Source organism: Musa acuminata, chromosome BXJ1-11, assembly GCF_036884655.1.
Source record: "Musa acuminata AAA Group cultivar baxijiao chromosome BXJ1-11, Cavendish_Baxijiao_AAA, whole genome shotgun sequence".
NCBI classification, from domain to species: domain Eukaryota; kingdom Viridiplantae; phylum Streptophyta; class Magnoliopsida; order Zingiberales; family Musaceae; genus Musa; species Musa acuminata.
Window position 1 is genome coordinate 1,431,843 of NC_088337.1, and position 18,885 is coordinate 1,450,727.

An 18,885-nucleotide genomic window follows, 5' to 3' on the forward strand; every position below is an offset into this window, starting at 1 on the left:
GGCACATGAGTTTAATGGGCCTAAAGACGGCCCATATATTGATAGGCCTAAATGAGTGTGAATCGAGTCGAATAGGCCCGAATCCGACCAAAAAAATCGAGATAAAAAGGATCAACGATCCGAAGCACGAATCCTGCCCTAATTCTTGTCTGGTCAACGCCCTCATTTAATATCCCTGCTCGTGCATAGTGCTTGCTTTCTTTTTTGTGTTCGTCTTTCCCATTCTATTCGAAGGCGTTCGTCCATCGTTTTACTTTCCCAACCTGCCTATCATATGAACCTCGTGGCCGTGCATATTTATTTGACTTCATCTCGACGATGAAGTATACTGAAAAGCCTTTGTCAAGTTGGCATCTTGTAATGTCAATGCCAGCTTTCTGATGGAATCCAAGCTTTCTTGCTTTGTTTTCCGCGGTTTACGGCTTGGAGAACTCGCTTGCCCCACGTTTCATGTCTTCTTAGTTGGGAGTTTGATGCATTAGAAAGAAAGAGAGGAGGAGGAGAGTGGCATTTGCGGTGCAGCCTCTGCTCCGCATATCCGGCCAGCATTTGCTTGCACGCCGCTACAGCGTCACTATCTACCACCATGGCAGGAGAGAGATGTCAGGAGGAATCGTAGTTCATAGACCACATGAAACATAAAAGAGGGAAAGACGTCGGCCTGCTCAGGATCTCTTCTCTGTGGAAAAACTATGAATTCGAACTGACAATGTCGGTTTAAGAGTATGTACATGATTTCCTTTTTCTTAAAATCCTCCATTAATGGTGAGTGATTGTAGAAATTACTGCGCTTTAAGCGATTTCAATCCGTGTTGAAGTTTCTGTTCTTACGACCTTGCACAGTGATGTCAAGGGTTTTGTTCGTCGGCAATAGTTGTTTGATCTTTATCGAGATCTCTAATGTCTAAACGAATGGCAAGATAAAATCGAAAGAGTAGATTAATCTGCCTCTTTTCATCTTGAGCAAAACTCTTGGCGTTGCTAACAATTTTTACCTGTTTCTTCTCAAGCAGGTGGCAACTCTTATTCCAAGAAATGGAAGAAAGTTGGCCCTCCCCGTGGACTTCTGTGGCTGCACTCCTGCTCCTCTTCATCTCTATTTGGATCTGTAAACGGAATCATCAAAGGACGATTCGGAGAACTTCAAAGAAGTTGCCGCCAGGAGGAAGAAGTTGGCCTCTAATTGGTCATGGCCTTGAATGGTACATGGCTGTGGCGAGTTCTCATCCACCAAAATTCGTGGAAGATCAAGTCAGGCGGTAGATTAAGAGAAGTTTCAATTAGTCTTTTCTCTGTTGCTGTAGTTCGTAAATCTACATACGTCAGATCAGTTTATATTGTTGAACAAAAGGAAAGGGGGGGCAAATTCCAACCCTGTATTACTACTTGTGTTGATTCAATGCTTTGTCAAAAAAGAGAGAACTTTTAGCAATAAAAGCGAAAAGATCGATAGAACTATTTGGTTCATAAGTCTGAAAGGAAAACATTTCTGCATTGTGTCAAAAACATGCAGGTATGGAAGAATTTTCAGATGCAATCTCTTCGGTAAACAAGCAGTTGTCTCAGCTGATCCATATTTCAACCGTTTCATCATCCAACACGAAGAGAAATTATTCCAGTCATGTTATCCAAAATCCTTTAGAGATTTGGTAGGCCGGAATGGGGTCATTGTAGTTCATGGACAGCAGCAAAGAAAGCTTCATGGGATTGCTATGGACATGATGAGGGCAGAGAAGCTCAATCTGAACTCCCACTTCTTAGCGGACATGCAGATCGTTATGCTTCGAGCACTAAGCACATTGCAGGATAACCATGTCATAGTCCTCCAAGACTTGTGCAGAAAGGCAAGTGAGGCTCTACAGCTTGCTTCTATACCTTTGTGAGAAGTTAGTTGTTGAATGTAAATTTCTGAGACTTTAAATTGATCTCCTTCCAGGTTGCTATCAACCTGATGGTCAATCAGCTATTAGGTGTGTCTACCGAATCAGAGATCGGTGAGATGGCTTGCCTATTTTCAGATTTTGTCGATGGTTGCCTCTCTGTCCCAATCAACTTGCCTGGATTCACCTATTACACTGCAATGAAGGTAACTGCACACCGTCTAATAGCTTTCCAAACTTCTGCAAGAGTAGAAAAGCTTGATCTCTCCAGCGAGCAGAATTGTTGATCCATCGCGATCGCGCTAACGAGCAATTTGGACATGGCAGGCAAGGAAAACTATCACCATGAAGATCAAGAAAATGATAGAGATCACAAGACAGCAAACCAGGTCTGCAGGAGAGAATGGAGTCCTCGGGAGACTGGTCGAGGAGGAGAACTTACCTGATGATGTCATCTCCGACTTCATAATCAACCTTCTATTTGCTGGAAACGAGACGACTGCTAAAACAATGCTGTTTGCTCTCTATTTCCTTACTCACTGCCCCAATGCATTGGAGCAAGTGCAGGTAAGAGCTACATCTAAGGCTTCTTTTCACCCAACTTAGCATCAACAATCCATGCCTACTGCATAAACCAAGTTCTGCTTGTGTTAGAATTCATGACATCTTTTCTTCCCCTACACCCCACAGTATCAAATGTAATGTTATGTTGATATCCGCTTATGTGTGGTTGAACAGGATGAGCAAATGAGCATTAGAAGAAGAAGGGGCAGTGGCATGCTCTCTCGGGAAGATTATGAAGCCATGCCATTCACTCTCTGTGTATGATACTTGTTCTCAACTTTAGCTGAATTTTGTATGAGACGCTAGTCATAGGTGCTTAAACCAAAAATGGTGCATTAAAGACAGTGACTGTAGGTGAGATATCAATCTTCCAGGTAAGCTATAAAAACTCGAATGGATAAGCAAGAAACCTGAACACAAGTCTTTCCTGTTCCTATCCATGGCATAAAGGCATGTCTTGCACCGATAACGCAGAGAGAATGACTACAACGATACATGCAGGTCATCGATGAAACACTTAGACTTGGAGGCATAGCAATATGGTTACTGAGGGAAGCAAAAGTGGATATCGAGTATCAAGGTAATTGTTTCCTGTTATTTAGGTGTTCGTCTCAACTCTTCCAGTGTTTGCTAAACATACAAAGAAGCTATGTAGAATTTGGTAATTCTTGCAGCGAAAAAACCAACAATCCGAGAATGAATCGCCTCACTCAGTTACTTCTTCTAACGATTGTCAGATTTTTCTATTCCAAAGGGATTCTTCGTGGTTCCCTTTCTCTCAGCAGTTCACCGGGATGAAAGTATATATCCCGAGGCTTTGAGTTTTCACCCTTGGAGGTGGATGGATCAAGAGAACAAGGTTTGTGGTATTTTTGCCTGTTGTTTACCGTGGTGATAATTCTACATGTTAGGCTAACATGAATGTAATGTGATTGGCAATCACAATCGGATATGTTTGTGCACAAACATGGAGTGATGAAGTTCTTTTCTTGTGGATTTGAAGGATAAGAGAAATTGGAGAACTAGTCCCTTTTACACACCATTTGGAGGGGGTGCTCGGTGCTGCCCAGGGGCTGAACTAGCTCGACTTCAGATTGCTTTCTTTCTACATCATATTGTTACTAAGCTCAGGTTTGCATTCTACTTCTTGTCCAGCTTTTAATAAAACAAATGTATGCTCAACTTGTTTTGATTCATGCACTTAGAGCAAAAAGTGTTCCACAAAATGTCGGTTAGAGAATGAACAAAAGGAATTGTATTCACACAAACGCATACCCGGTGCCAGTTCTAGCAAGAATGAGCTGAACTAATGAACTTACTCGAAATGCATCTTTGGATCTTAACAGATGGATTCAAGTCAAAGAAGATAGGATGTCATTTTTCCCTTCAGCTCGGCTAGTGAATGGATTCCAAATTCATATAACCAAGAATCCTGATGAAGTTGTAGGCTGATACATCTGACAGAGTTGCTCAAGGAAATCGAGTTTGCCGGGTTTTCACTTTGTCAATGTACATTCACTAGACACTGCTGGTTTCTATACTCATCACAAGCTTTTATGCTCTTCAAAATGCAGACGAGGGTTTACATGTAGTTATTCTTTTTCTCTAGAAATATTTGTCATGAAAACCATGCTAGATAATTCGATGTTTTAGTACTAGTCTTCATTCATTTGGGCACATATTGTATCTTGTTTTCCTGGTGAAACTTGGTTGTGATCATTGATCTGGTTGTTTCTGATGTCTCACTCAAAACCAAAATGCCAACTAGAGATGGTGATATGCTGTTTTCAGAAAAGTGTAATATAATTTTGAAGCTAGTTAGATTTATGATATGTTTGTGGAATTGGGTGACTTAAACAACTCATTATATCGAGCCGCATTATCAACTCGGAGTAAGTGAGCTTTTGATAAGACCCTTAGGGTTTTATCGTGGAAGAAGAGGAATAAAAGGGAGGATCGAGGATCACTTCGAGGGGATCGATCTCCTAGGATTTATCAAAATATTAAAATAATATTTTTATTAATTATTAAAAAAATATATATACATTTCTATTTATAGAGTTTCTCCAACAACTCTCTATCTTTTCGTATAAAGGTTTTACCATTTGACTAAAACTGAGGATTAATGTTTGTCCGAGACGTTGACAAAGTGGCCGGCAGAGATCAAGTTGGGCTGAGTAGTGGAAAGCATTGGGCCATCTTATTTGGGCCCGAGCTTTGTGAAGCTCAAAAGCCTTGCGCAGACCGTCTTAGGAATCGAAGCTTCGAGCTATCGCGATAAGGCCACCCGAAGTCCCCGTTTGTTTTCTAGGGCTTTCGGCGCTCTCTCTCGATCGTGTGGTTCTCGCCGGAAACCGGTGGCGGTGACGTCGGTGGGCTAGGGTTTCTCTTCGCTGGCAATCGCGAACCATGGCAGGAAAGGAAGTGCGAGAGTACACCAACCTCAGCGACCCGAAAGGTATTCCTATCGACAAGTTTCTCCCAGCTGTTGTCATGCTCCGTGTTAAATGTTCTTGATTCGATTCGGCAGATCGAAAATGGGGGAAAGGGAAGGACAAGATCGACGACGAGGACATCACGTTCCAACGGATGGTAGCAAAGGTTAGCCAATCGGCCCTTCTATTGGTGATTGTTTCTTTTCTACCGATTCTATACGTTTCGTCGAGAAGAGGAATCTTTGTATTGGTAGTGTTGTCTTCTTCTAAGTTGTTGCTATGAGGAAGGTTCTTTTCTTTCGAAGTTCGAGGAATATATGTTCGTCGTCCAATACCTCGTCTGTGTTGGGTGCCTTTCTTTTGCCAATGTTATATCTTTCTTCTTCCATTTGGTGCCTCTTCTGGGTTATTAATTGGTATTTGTTTCCTTTCTTTAGCCAAAATTACATCTTTTTTGTACTTCGTCGGTCTCTGGTACGGATTGTTTCCTTTCTTTAGGTTTCCTGGAGACGGGCCTGTGTCAAACTAGCTGTCGCGCTTAATTTGGATGTGATCTCATGGGAGATGGATTCTGATTTAAAACACAAGATTCGCCTATTCATCAATCCTAGTATTTAACAAGTTATCATGTGAACTGCTACTTATCGAGAGAAGTGTACTCATCTTTGGTTCATATTTAGGTGTATATAATATCACATAATTATACATGTAAGATGAATTGTCCAGAATATTCTGAAGATCATGATGATATCTCGTTGTTGTAATGTACTGCCAACAGCACATTTTCAAGCAATCTTTAATTTTTTTAGTTTAGCATTTATTTTCTCCAACATAGCAAACTTCTACTTCTGTGTTGAAGTTTTACACCTTGTTAGATTGGTTAACAGCCACAAACACGCAGGGAGGCACTGAAAGAAAACTTCCATATGGTGAAACTTAAAAGATGCCTCAGAAATGTTGATTTACTGGCATAAACTGTGGAATACAATTGGGTTGATGCAAGTGAATTTTTTATGTTGATCACTTGTTTGGATGTGTAGATTTCGTAAATTCATACATTTTCAGTTATAGTGTTCTGATAACATGCCCCGGCAGGGATATTGGCTTCTCCTGTTGGGCGGTTGATGCTAGCAGATGCAGGAAGTTGCCGGTGAACGTGGAGGCTACCTTCATGGGCGAGGCGGTACTTGCTTTTCCTTTTAGTAATGACATTATGTGTTTACATGATATTGCCAACTTTGTAGTGGTTTGCTTCCAGCTTTGGACAGTGATGACTTGCTGTATCTAAAGGAACAGATGGAAGCTGAGGAAGATGCTGAGCGTCTTCTACGGTGCACTGAGAAACAAGCTTTTGCTGCATTTAAGATATCCTCGTGTGTTCGAGTTGCATATGTTGACATATTTTTTGTTCTTGCATCATTGTTTTGTTTTTCTTTCGTTCTTTGACTCTCTTAGTACAAAGCTGCAAATCTGGTGGATTCATCACCTGCACCTTTGCCCTTGCTACTTCGGGTTGAACCGAAGCCCAAGACTGGCATAAGGTGATGTTGGACTTATCATTGGCTTATGTTAACATATTTTTTGTTCTTGTATCATTGTTCTGTTTTTCTTTCTTTCTTTGACTCTCTGAGTACAAAGCTGCAAGTCTGGTTGATTCCTCACCTGCACCTTTGCCCTTGCCGTTGCCGCTTCGGGTTGAACCGAAGCCCAAGAGTGGCATAAGGTGATGTTGGACTTATCATTGGCTTCCTAATACTGTAGACTAGTTTTCTTTAAGAAAAATCTGATTGATCATTTCCTTGATGGACAGGCAGCAAGATCTCTTGAAAAACATTATTGGAATCAAACCTAAACGGCAGAAAGTTTCAAGTCCTAGTTCACTGCAATCTGAACGACCGACTGTCTCATCAACTGGAGACGGTGAGGGACAACCGGGGAAGAATATCTCTCATTCAACGCCATCCAAAACCCAGAAAAATGCATGTCTGGCAGCTAATGTTGCAACGCAGGAGCAGCAGGAGCAGCCGGTGCGAGAAGATACTTCCATGAAAACTAATGGCGACGAGGCCAATCAAAAACCAGAATATACTGTTAAAAGTTTGCTAGGACTGGCTTATGAAAGTTCTGATGACGAATGACCAGAGGAAAATATACAACCATAGCATCCTCGGGAATTTTCTCTTCTATTTTGTTTTCACTACAACTTAGTCGTTGTAGGTCTGTCTTGTTAATTTTCTAATGTGAGCAAACCTGTTGGTAGAAGATACAACTCTTCGGCTATTTTTACCCAAACCACGTTCCACAATACATCAATGCAATTATATCTGAAGGAGCAATTTTTATGCTCCAAACTGGACGTTTGACTTGCGAACATTGTATCTCTTGTTGTGAGGATAGATTTTCCAACACTCACCATCAAATCCTTTGCATTCTGAATATCTGTTGAAAATTTCCAGGGAAAATAGAATGTGGATGGAAGGAGAGAACTATTTGTCCTTCATTTTCATATTTTTTCCTCGAGAAGGGCTTATCACTTTGACATCAAACAAGTGGAATGGTCTAATTTTGCTTGGATTACAAGAGTTATGCTTTGTTCATACGGTAGTTTACCATTTCCAAAGCTTGCTTACTTGTCGTTGTGTGGCAATTTCCAAAGTTCTATACTAATCCGTGAAATCAGTGTATATCATCACTCATTCACGACAGAAGTTGATGTTGCAATGTTGGTTTACGTGCAAATCTGGCACAAGGAAGATTCTCATGTCACAATCCTTTATGGCTTCCACTCCGTCTGCTTCAACTCTTACAGAAAATTGACCGACCGATCACACCACAGTCGCACATCCTCAAAATTAGAAAAAGAAAAGCCCCACAGGACTGGCATTTTGGAAAGAAACAGAGAACTCTCCATGCAAAAAAGTACTTGTTATCTTTTAATTAGCATTGTCCGTCTGCATCAAACCGATGAGTACGACACAGCAACGACCTAATCACACAAAGACGACGAATCGAGAACAACAACGAAGGAGAGAAAGGAGACAAGAAAAAGACCTTGGTGTCGAGCGTGACGGCGCAAAGGATGTGGGTGTTGTGCATGGCGACGCGGAGGTACTCGTGGGTGCCGCGGGAGAAGTTCATCCCCGCCAGCAACAGCTTCATCAGCATCGGCACCGACCGCGATCTTCGTCTTGGGCACTCGCCCCTCGTTGGGCAGCTCCTTCAGTATCCCCCCGATGTCGATGTCTCGCCATCCCTCTTCTCTTCCCCCTCCTCCCCCGAAACCCCACCAAAATCGCTAGCTGCTCCGATCAATCAACCGCACCACCGAGAACAGCAGTAACTACTACAAGTGTCATCAAGAAAAGAAAAAAAGAGCATTGGAGAGAAGAAGAAATCTGATCGATACCAAAACTATATACTCTTTTCTGTCGTCTCCTCCTCCTCCACCACCCAACAGTCGAACACCCTCGAGTGAAAAAGCTGGCTGTCGATGTTATCATCGACAGTGGCGCTAAAAGCACGAGAAGGATCTCTGATGCGCCGTACGCATTTGTTACCCGCACGCGTAATGTATGCACTTAATTATTTGATAAAAGATATTTTGAATTTATTTTTTATATTAAAAATACTTTTTTATTTTCAGTCTTTTGCGTAGCAGTAGAAATAGGGTACAAATAACACTCGCAGAGATGGACGATAAAATGGGTCAACGGGTTGACGAAAGCGGGTAAGTCAACAGACGGGTGGGTGGTTCTCCACAAGCGCATCGTCTCCATGAGGGTTCGTTCCTCTTGGTGTTCCAAGCCATGAAGGTCTTCGTCTGCAATATGTTTCTTTAAGCTTACTGCAATCTTCTGCTTTGGTATGTATAAAGATTTCTTTATACATACCACCTCCGGAAAAAGACAAATCTTTCAGGATCACAAAGTCTTGAGATTTCTTTGTTATGATCTCCGGTCACCCTAAGAAGGTTCTCTTCATTGTAGTTATCCTCAACATATTAACACGAGAAGTTACTACGGCAGACCGAGGCAGTGTTTGACCAATGGTGTTGTTCATACGAAGTGTGTCGTGAAATAGGTAAAATCATGGTGCTGGACTTCAAGCTGCTGCAGCCATGACTTTGCAGCACCGAGGAGGGAGGTGATTCTCTCATGATCTCCTGTGCCAGCCATCGTCCACAGGCTCCCTTGAAGCTTGTAAGTGGCCAGACCAAATGGAGGAAGAGAGATGCGGTCGCACTTCTCTTCGGGTTTCATTCCATTCTTCTTCCCGTCTCTGAACGAGGTCAGATCATTTGTGAAGCTCTCATGAATCTGATCTGCATGAACATTCGGAAGAAACATCTCCATAAAAAGGATGTAGATTTCATTGAGATAGTACTTCGCATCAATGCATCAGGATGTAGAAGAAAGCAATGAGTTTCTACCTCTACAGCAAGCACAATCAATGAAGCCAAACCCGTAAATTGTTTATTGGATGAGAGAAATCCAGTTGGCCATGAAATATATTAAAATAACACAAGTGTTTTGGTGTTGGATACGATTCATGTCGAGTTGCCAATTCCGAGGTTGTGAAGAACAGCATAAACACATACCTTGAAACAAAGAGGACAATGTGTGGTAAGTCAAGAAGCACACGGACAGATCCTTCACGCTTCGTCTGGTTGGGATATGATAAATAGGATACCTGTTGAACGAGAGACAGGACTAAGCCTTGAACCCAAACAACCTTAATTGTTTTGTTCCTTGTGCTAGAACTATCGAAAAGAATTTGAGTCCCAAAGTCCAAGACATGTTGTTTGGTAATCAATCTTCCTTCCTCGATTACAGAATTATCAGCTAACATTTCATTCTTTTGACGAGAGATGAAAAAGAGATGGTTTGAGGCGTACCAGGCCACAGACATCCAACTAGCAGGAGAGAGCTCTGTGCTCTTGAAAGATGTCAATCCTGGGTAGGACTGAGCCAATTCAAGCACCTACTAACAGACCCCAAAAATGACTGAATGAGAGAGAGAGAGAGAGAGAGAGAGATTCTGAAGCAGGAAAGTGCAAATATTTTGACAGACAAACAACATAGGCACATAAAATACCTTGTTCAGAAGTGGAATCCTTCCATAAGGAGAAGAGCTCTCGAAGAACTCGAAGTACATGTGCCCAATCCGCTCTCTGGTTCTCCTTGCGTCTTCTAAGCACTCGGATGCAGCATCTGAACTGGCCAGGTTCTTGTACTCGTGCTCACTGTCATCGCAAGAACAGAGTAGCCAATCTAATCCAGCTCAATTGCAGGCGTCCATGATAAAAGATAGCTATTTGGGCCAGAGGGAGCAGAAGAGGTACCTGGGAGCAGCAGGAGCTTTGTTAGTGTATATCTGAACACCGGAAAGGTATGGCACATAGTATTGGACTGCCATCTCTCCACTGTGCAGGCTGACCGGCACACCGGCACCGTAGGCGCTCCACTCGTAGTACTGCTCCCACAGGTCTCCAAGGTTGAAGAACTCCACGCTGTCCTTCCCGTCCAGTTGCCAAAGATTGCTCAGATCTCGACACCATGACTGTAATCACCATGCAAGAATTGGAGCTCAAACCTCTCCGGATGTAGAGAGCAATCATTTCCGATCCGAATTCACTCATATATTACGAGAGCAACACAAAATAAATCAAAGGAAATGGTTAACATGTATGAATAGTACTGATCCAAGTAATAAATGCATGACAGGGAGGGGAAAGAAAAGAGAGACCTTTGGGAGTTTGTGGGGCGGCACCGAAGGAGTCGTGGATTCGAGGAAGCTTTGGAGGTTGGAGCGGCCTCGCCAGCTCGCGCTCATCGTTTCCCCGCCGATTTACACTACTGTTCTATGAACTGTCGCTGTCCCCAACCTTCCAATATATTAAAGATCCAATCTTTTTCTCTCAAGAAACAAGAAGAAGGGGGAAGAGAGAGGAGAAAAAGAGGAAAGGAGGAGGAGATCAGAGCAGGTGCTCTGTTCTTGGACCAGTGGAGACGAGAGGCGACGGGAAGGGCCCGGAAAGTCCCAAATCACCGCATGCTCGCTTTCATTACTCGTCCTCGAACGACCATAGCAAATTAACACTCCGTCAATGTTCGACCGGTGATCGAGAAGCGGCAGCAGCAGGGGACGAGAAGGGACGACACTCGGAGGTACGTAAAGCTTCAGAAAAATTCGACCTTTTCAAGCTCCTCTGCTCCCAGCGACAGCCCCCTCCGTGTTCTTCTCGCAAAACTGCATCTTCTGCTCCTCCTATGGCGGAAGAAACAAAAGTAGAACAAAAAGAGCGGGCGTTTCCATAGAGAGAAAGAAAGAAGAAAGAAGAATACCTTTGTCGCCACTCTCTCCGATGGAAGAATAACGAAACAGAGCTCTTTAATGAGTCCGCCTCCCTCCCCTTCTCGCTCTCCTCTTACGTTAGCTTTCTTGTTCTTTACTGCCATTTATTCCCTCGTCTCTCGATCATAGCGGGGCACGAACCGTTCCCGAGTTGGGAGGTGTGGATGAGGTTGCCCATAAAGTCCAAATCTAAGGAAACAGAGCGGAGTGTGGCAATGGTTGATAGGCTCAACTGGGAGAAAAGATCACGAGAGTCAAAAGTCTTCCTTTATTGGTCTTCTCAACAAAGAGACTGGTGGTGGGGGAAGACGCTACGGAGGTTTCCGCAATCCAGCGTCAATGAATGCAATGCTCCAAGTGTAAACTTGTTGACTTTGGGAACCTCTGACATCGATGGATTCTGCAACTGAAGGCATTGAAGAGGGACTTCCATTAACGTGGAGTGAACGGCGGGCACAATACGACAGCCGTTCTTAACCGATGATTGGACACCATGATGAAAGAAAATTTTTTGTTGGATATCATAAATTAAGGTAAGTAATACCGAATAATATCACCCGGTACGGATGGTATGTATTGGTCCGACGATAAATCGATACACGGATCGTAGAACAGAATGAATAATAATATTAATATATATATATATATATATATATATATATATAGTCCCGCGTGGGGTAGAAAAAGGCGACGTCGTCGAGGCGATACGACATCGATTTTAAAATAAATAAAAAATATATTTATATAATATTATATATATATATATATATATATATATATATATATATATATACCGAACGATATAGGTATATCGTTCTGTATCGTACCGAGCAATCGTCGAAACTACAGTACGGTACGAAATTTCAGACCTTATCATAAATATTTTCGAGTTTAAGAGGACTCGTTTCTGTAACCGTTATTATTAAATATCTAATTTAATAATAATATAACTGTTATCACTAAGATTCATAATTGATTATCATGAATTTCTTCATTAATTATGGTTTAAATGATTTCAGTTTTTTATTCTTTAAACATGAAACCATTATTATTAAATTAAATATTTAATATTATTAAAGTTCTTCATTATGGTCCAAACGTTACAAATCTGAATTAATTCTTGAACGTTATGATTTGGTGATGATAAATGTTCTTGATGGGAGAACATCTATATATACATGAGGATTTTGGTCCCTTGGCTCAATCATCTCTTTGAAGCGAAAGGCTTTCCTACACCATCTAAAGTGAGAGTTCTGAGCCGAGAAGAACCAAAGTTCAAGAAGAAACCTCTGCAGAAATTCTTGACGACAATGGCTGGAGGTACGCTATTTCGTTTCCGCATTAGTTTATTGTGTTTCCATTACAATGATTTAGAAACACAAGTTGGCTTCATCAAAATTTCTTACATTTGGTATCAGAGCCGAATGACCTCTGCCTTGATATGAAAAAGTTTTCATTTTTATGCCATGAAAATGAATTGATTTTGGTTTCTTCTTGGAAACTTGTTGATATATTTTGTTGAAAATCATGAGGAAATATCATTTTCAACATTTTAGTTGGTAAAATGCTCATATTATGTATGCATATTTAGTTCTATTAAATCATGTTTATGAGCAAATTTTTTATGTTTAAAATGTCTAGTGATCCATATAATCTTAATTAATTAAGAATTAGCCACAGCATCCTTAATTAATTAAAATTATATATAAAGTTAAAATAAGGATCACATAAGTAATTAGACATCATATTGTGACTGATTATATTTCGTATAATAATTGTTATCCCACAGGATCTTTTATTATATTTAATATAATTAATCATGATAAAATATCAGATTATTTTCATAATTTACCCACAGGGATTATGAATTGGAATATAATTTGATAGTTTTATCATGAAGATCATATGAATCTATTTGAATTAAGAATTTAGCCCACAGGCAATTTTTATGTCATGAGATTCATATTTTTGGCATGTTTCACATTGGTAAAACATGTAATTTAGTCTATTAAGCTACAAATTTTGACATAAGCATGTTTGATTTTATGCAGTTTCTCAAACTGTTAATTTCTCTGATATTCGATGTGATATTCCCGAACTTAGTGGTGATAACTATAAGATATGGAAGGAGAGGGTTCTCCTCCATTTAGGGTGGATGGATATTGATTATGCTATTAGAAAAGACGAACCACCTATAGTCACTGATACCAGCACTCTAACTGAGATCGCGTTATATGAGCGATGGGAGCGATCCAATCGGCTCAGCGTGATGTTTATCAAAACTAAGATAACTGCTGGCATACGTGGTTCTGTTGACCAGCATGAAAATGTCCGAGACTTGCTAAAGGCTATCGATGAACAATTCATCACTTCGGATAAGGCACTAGCAAGCACCCTTATTATGAAATTTTCATCACTTAGACTCACCAACATAAAGGGTGTGCGTGAGCACATAATGCAAATGCGAGATATTACGGCTCAACTTAAGAAACTTGAGGTTAATATGTCAGAATCCTTCCTGGTGCACTATATTCTGAACACCCTTCCACCTCAATATAGCCCTTTTAAAATTTCATACAATACACATAAGGACAAATGGTCAATTAATGAATTAATGACCATGTGTGTTCAAGAAGAAGAGAGGCTAGTAATGGAATTGGGTGAAAGTGCATTGATGGTAACCACTCGAGGGAAGAACAAAACTGACAAACATCAAGTCAATCAAAAAGCTTATCAGCAGGGAAAAGGTAAAATACCACCCCAAGCTGATATCAAGAAAGAAGCAAGGTGTTTCTTTTGTAAAAGAAAGGGACACATGAAGAAGGAATGTACGAAATTCCAACAATGGCTTGAAAAGAAAGGTAAACCAACCTCATATGTATGTTATGAATCTAATATGGTCAATGTTAATATTAACACCTGGTGGATTGACTCTGGATCAACAATCCATATTGCAAACTCTTTGCAGGGTATGCAAAACCTAAGGAAGCCAGTGGGAAGTGAGCAAAGCATCTTATCAGGAAATAAGATGGGCTCACATGTGGAAGCAATTGGAACATGCATTTTAACTTTAAGTAGTGGTTTTGTTTTAAAATTGGAAAGAACCTTTTATGTACCAAGTTTCTCACGAAACTTAATTTCTGTTTCCAGACTCGTACCATTTGGATATTCCTTTAATTTTAAAGACACATCATTTCGTTTATTATATAAATCTGATTGTGTTGGGAATGGTATTTTGTCTGACGGTCTTTACCGTATTTTATTACAAAATGATAATACTCAAGGTTCAATGCATGTTCACGCTGGCATTAAGAGGTGTAATATTAATGAGGACTCCTCCATATTATGGCATCGGAGATTAGGACATATCTCCATAGAGAGAATTAAGAGATTAGTTAAAGATGGGGTACTTAGTACTCTTGATTTTACTAATTTTAAGACTTGTGTGGACTGTATTAAAGGAAAACAGACCAATAAGTCCAAAATGGGTGCTAATAGGAGTTCAGACTTATTAGAAATAATTCATACTGATATATGTTGTCCAGACATGGACATACATGGTCAGAAATACTTCATCTCCTTTATAGATGATTACTCACGATATATGTATATATATTTGCTTCATAATAAAAATGAAGCATTGGATGCCTTCAAAGTCTTTAAGACTGAAGTTGAGAACCAATGTGGTAAGCAAATTAAAATTGTGAGATCAGATAGGGGTGGAGAATATTATGGTAGATATACTGAAAATGGACAAGCACCTGGTCCTTTTGCTAAGTTTCTTCAAGAACATGGGATTATTGCCCAATACACTATGCCTGGTTCTCCAGACCAGAATGGTGTTGCAGAAAGAAGAAACCGAACATTATTAGACATGGTGCGGAGTATGCTTAGCAACTCCAATCTTCCTAAATATTTGTGGACTGAAGCACTAAAGACGGCTGTGTATATATTAAACCGAGTTCCAACCAAGGCTGTCCAAAAGACACCATTTGAATTATGGAAAGGTTGGAAACCGAGTTTGCGACATATGCGCGTTTGGGGATGTCCGTCTGAAGTCAGGATATATAATCCACAAGAGAAGAAACTGGACCCGAGGACTGTTAGTGGGTATTTCATTGGATATGCCGAAAAGTCCAAAGGTTACAGGTTCTATTGTCCATCTCACACAACTAGGATTATGGAATCAAGAAACGCTAAATTTCTTGAGGATGATGTGATTAGTGGGAGCGATCATTTCAGGAACATAGTTTCTGCACATGATCATATAGAATCTCAACCTTCCACATCAAATGATAGATTGGTTATAGTTCATAGCACTCCTCAAGTACAAACTAGTGCTGAACAACCAATCATTGAAATTCCACAAGTTGTTGATAGTATTCTAATAGATCAAGCAGTTCAGGAACTACAACAAGCTCCTGAACAACTAGTTGAACCACAAGTTCCTCAAGGAACCATTGGTACAACATTAAGAAGATCTACTAGAAATAAAAGATCAGCAATTCCTGGTGATTATGTTGTATATCTACAAGAATCTGACTATAATATTGGAGCCAAAAATGATCCTGAAACATTTTCACAAGCCATGAGTTGCAAAAAGTCAAATTTGTGGCATGATGCTATGAAAGAAGAGATGAATTCCATGATGAGCAATGGAGTCTGGGATCTTGTAGAGTTGCCTAATGAAGCAAAGGCCATTGGTTGCAAATGGGTCTTTAAAACTAAGAAAGATTCGTTAGGCAACATTGAGAGATACAAGGCAAGACTTGTTGCAAAGGGATTTACTCAAAAAGAGGGAATCGATTATACGGAGACATTTTCTCCTGTATCTAAGAAAGATTCTCTGCGTATTATTTTAGCATTAGTTGCTCATTTTGACCTTGAGTTGCAACAAATGGATGTGAAAACAGCATTTCTTAATGGAGATCTAGAGGAAGAGGTTTATATGAAACAACCTGAAGGTTTCTCCTCTAGTGTTGGTGAGCACTTGGTTTGCAAGCTTAGGAAGTCTATATACGGCTTAAAACAAGCCTCCCGCCAATGGTATTTTAAATTTCATGAAGTGATTTCTTCATTCGGATTTGTTGAAAATCTCATGGATCAATGCATATACCAGAAGGTTAGTGGGAGTAAAATATGTTTCCTTGTTTTATACGTAGATGATATTTTGCTTGCAACCAATGATAAGGATTTGCTGCATGAGGTGAAACAATTTCTTTCTAAAAATTTTGACATGAAGGATATGGGTGAAGCATCTTATGTCATTGGCATTAAGATCTATAGAGATAGACCTCGAGGCATTTTAGGTCTATCACAAGAAACCTATATTGATAAACTTTTAGAAAGATTTCGGATGAAGGATTGTTCACCAAGTGTTGCTCCCATTGTGAAAGGTGATAGGTTCAATTTGAACCAATGCCCAAAGAACAATTTTGAAAGGGAATCAATGAAAAACATCCCATATGCTTCTGTCGTAGGAAGCCTTATGTATGCTCAGGTCTGTTCTAGACCTGATATTGCATTTATTGTGGGGATGCTAGGTCGATATCAGAGTAATCCAGGTATGGACCACTGGAGAGCTGCAAAGAAAGTGATGAGGTATCTACAAGGAACCAAAGATTACATGCTTATGTATAGACATACAGACAATCTGGATGTGATTGGTTACTCAGATTCAGACTTCGCCGGTTGTGTTGATTCTCGTAAATCAACATCAGGATATATTTTTTTGATGGCCGGTGGAGCTATTTCTTGGAGAAGCGCTAAGCAGACCTTGACTGCTACTTCTACCATGGAAGCTGAGTTTGTCTCCTGCTTTGAGGCTACTTCACATGGTGTATGGCTTAAGAGTTTCATTTCTGGGCTTAGAATCATGGATTCTATTTCTAGGCCATTAAGAATTTTCTGTGACAATTCAGCTGCTGTCTTTATGGCTAAAAACAATAAAAGTGGAAGTCGAAGTAAACACATCGACATTAAGTATCTAGCCATAAGAGAACGTGTAAAGGAAAAGAAAGTGATCATTGAACATATTAGCACTGAATTGATGATTGCTGATCCTTTGACTAAAGGCATGCCACCTTTGAAATTCAAGGATCATGTAGAGAAAATGGGACTTGGTTCCACTTTGTAATGATATTGAAACTCTTATATATATTGTGAAATTTTCTCATTCATGCGCATATTATTTTGAGAAAATATATTGTTGCTGGACCAAGAATAAACATAAGGTTTATTCATTAAGTAATATTACCATATTAAGATTAAGAAACTAAATACATCGTGATACATGGATGATAATACTCGTTTTTAGAGGACTTATCGCTATGATTCGTGTATTTATTTCTTAAGAAAGTTGTTCAAGAAAAATTAATTCAAATTATTAAGATAGACGTATGGACCAAGTGGGAGAATGTAACCGTTATTATTAAATATCTAATTTAATAATAATATAACTGTTATCACTAAGATTCATAATTGATTATCATGAATTTCTTCATTAATTATGGTTTAAATGATTTCAGTTTTTTATTCTTTAAACATGAAACCATTATTATTAAATTAAATATTTAATATTATTAAAGTTCTTCATTATGGTCCAAACGTTACAAATCTGAATTAATTCTTGAACGTTATGATTTGGTGATGATAAATGTTCTTGATGGGAGAACATCTATATATACATGAGGATTTTGGTCCCTTGGCTCAATCATCTCTTTGAAGCGAAAGGCTTTCCTACACCATCTAAAGTGAGAGTTCTGAGCCGAGAAGAACCAAAGTTCAAGAAGAAACCTCTGCAGAAATTCTTGACGACAATGGCTGGAGGTACGCTATTTCGTTTCCGCATTAGTTTATTGTGTTTCTATTACAATGATTTAGAAACACAAGTTGGCTTCATCAAAATTTCTTACAGTTTCATCATCACAGAAAGTAAATATATTTTTATTTATATTTAAGATATTAATATGATGATATTAATCATACATCATCACCGACGGCGACGGCGTCCTGCATCGAGGGAGAGGAGGGAGGAATATTCCGGGCGAAGGTTCCTCCGCCTCTCCTTTTGATAGATGTCTTCGTCAACAAAAGCATTGACTTGACTTGACATAATACATCCCACTGATTTGGTATATTTCATTTCCGAAAAGGAAAAAAAAATAATTTTAATAAATATTTACAGAAAAACATATCTAACAAAACTCCTTCCAAACTTAAATTAGAAAAAGATTAATAGAAAAAATATAATTTGAAAAGTTAAAATATGAGTTACTTCCATTTTAGTGAAAAATATTTTCTTGAGGATGAAGTTTATGCCACCTTAACATTGATTGATACAACTAAAATGTGACCTACAATGGGCTTAGATTCACCAAACACGTCTTTGGTGTTTGAAGTGGACAAGTCAACCTAATGGATCAAGCTGGGAAGGAAGGTGGAGAGACAATGACAAGAAAGTGATTTGGTCTTGTTGGATAAACCACAACTAAGGAAGTGGAGCTTAAGTAGTGGTAACTAATTGTATTAGGCTGTAATCATGTCCTCCATCACTTGGTGGGCAAGGTGGAAAGCACCAAACCCTAATATCTATCTTTGGCTACTCAAGCCATTACAGGGTTTCACCTCAATCATCCATGCACCTCTGGATC

At 39.7% G+C, this 18,885-nt stretch overlaps 3 protein-coding genes across 5 annotated transcripts; 2 read left to right on the top strand and 1 right to left on the bottom strand.

Moving 5' to 3' along the window:
* Nucleotides 1–166: 166 nt before the first annotated feature.
* LOC103970176 (abietadienol/abietadienal oxidase) lies at nucleotides 167–4,149 on the top strand. The gene is made up of 10 exons (XM_009383842.3): nucleotides 167–723; nucleotides 1,014–1,259; nucleotides 1,514–1,844; nucleotides 1,937–2,086; nucleotides 2,208–2,447; nucleotides 2,619–2,702; nucleotides 2,946–3,024; nucleotides 3,182–3,303; nucleotides 3,448–3,575; nucleotides 3,791–4,149. Exons 2-10 carry the CDS (start codon nucleotides 1,036–1,038, stop codon nucleotides 3,894–3,896), a joined length of 1,464 nt encoding a protein of 487 aa, XP_009382117.2. The 5' UTR covers nucleotides 167–723; nucleotides 1,014–1,035; the 3' UTR covers nucleotides 3,897–4,149.
* A 547-nt stretch (nucleotides 4,150–4,696) lies between these two features.
* Nucleotides 4,697–7,235, top strand: LOC103970177 (uncharacterized). 3 transcript variants are annotated; one of them, XM_065088916.1, is made up of 6 exons: nucleotides 4,697–4,902; nucleotides 4,975–5,045; nucleotides 6,014–6,062; nucleotides 6,138–6,244; nucleotides 6,340–6,602; nucleotides 6,690–7,235. In XM_065088916.1, the coding sequence occupies exons 1-5, from the start codon at nucleotides 4,854–4,856 to the stop codon at nucleotides 6,394–6,396; spliced, it is 333 nt and encodes a 110-aa protein (XP_064944988.1). In that variant the 5' UTR covers nucleotides 4,697–4,853; the 3' UTR covers nucleotides 6,397–6,602; nucleotides 6,690–7,235. The 3 variants fall into 3 exon arrangements, 2 of the variants coding, with proteins under 2 accessions (XP_064944988.1, XP_064944987.1); XM_065088915.1 differs by having other exon boundaries at nucleotides 6,138–6,602; XR_010481036.1 differs by lacking the exons at nucleotides 6,340–6,602; nucleotides 6,690–7,235 and having other exon boundaries at nucleotides 4,814–4,902; nucleotides 5,975–6,062; nucleotides 6,138–6,238.
* A 1,569-nt stretch (nucleotides 7,236–8,804) lies between these two features.
* LOC103970178 (uncharacterized) lies at nucleotides 8,805–11,361 on the bottom strand. Its single transcript, XM_009383845.3, has 7 exons — nucleotides 11,224–11,361; nucleotides 10,625–11,146; nucleotides 10,221–10,438; nucleotides 9,974–10,121; nucleotides 9,774–9,859; nucleotides 9,477–9,568; nucleotides 8,805–9,200 (listed from the first exon to the last, which is right to left on the bottom strand). Exons 2-7 carry the CDS (start codon nucleotides 10,709–10,711, stop codon nucleotides 8,935–8,937), a joined length of 897 nt encoding a protein of 298 aa, XP_009382120.2. The 5' UTR covers nucleotides 10,712–11,146; nucleotides 11,224–11,361; the 3' UTR covers nucleotides 8,805–8,934.
* Between the last annotated feature and the right edge of the window lie 7,524 nt (nucleotides 11,362–18,885).

Bases quoted from the DNA above. Each gene is read 5' to 3' on its own strand.
- LOC103970176 (XM_009383842.3), top strand. From the start codon at position 1,036: ATGGAAGAAAGTTGGCCCTCCCCGTGGACTTCTGTGGCTGCACTCCTG. The intron at 1,845-1,936 runs GCAAGTGAGGCT...ATCTCCTTCCAG, and splicing joins TCCAAGACTTGTGCAGAAAG to GTTGCTATCAACCTGATGGT. The intron at 2,087-2,207 runs GTAACTGCACAC...TGGACATGGCAG, and splicing joins CCTATTACACTGCAATGAAG to GCAAGGAAAACTATCACCAT.
- LOC103970177 (XM_065088915.1), top strand. From the start codon at position 4,854: ATGGCAGGAAAGGAAGTGCGAGAGTACACCAACCTCAGCGACCCGAAA. The intron at 5,046-6,013 runs GTTAGCCAATCG...TGATGCTAGCAG, and splicing joins TCCAACGGATGGTAGCAAAG to ATGCAGGAAGTTGCCGGTGA. The intron at 6,063-6,137 runs GTACTTGCTTTT...GTTTGCTTCCAG, and splicing joins CTACCTTCATGGGCGAGGCG to CTTTGGACAGTGATGACTTG.
- LOC103970178 (XM_009383845.3), bottom strand. From the start codon at position 10,711: ATGAGCGCGAGCTGGCGAGGCCGCTCCAACCTCCAAAGCTTCCTCGAA. The intron at 10,439-10,624 runs GTCTCTCTTTTC...TGGTGATTACAG, and splicing joins CGCCCCACAAACTCCCAAAG to TCATGGTGTCGAGATCTGAG. The intron at 9,860-9,973 runs GTATTTTATGTG...GTCTGTTAGTAG, and splicing joins GGATTCCACTTCTGAACAAG to GTGCTTGAATTGGCTCAGTC.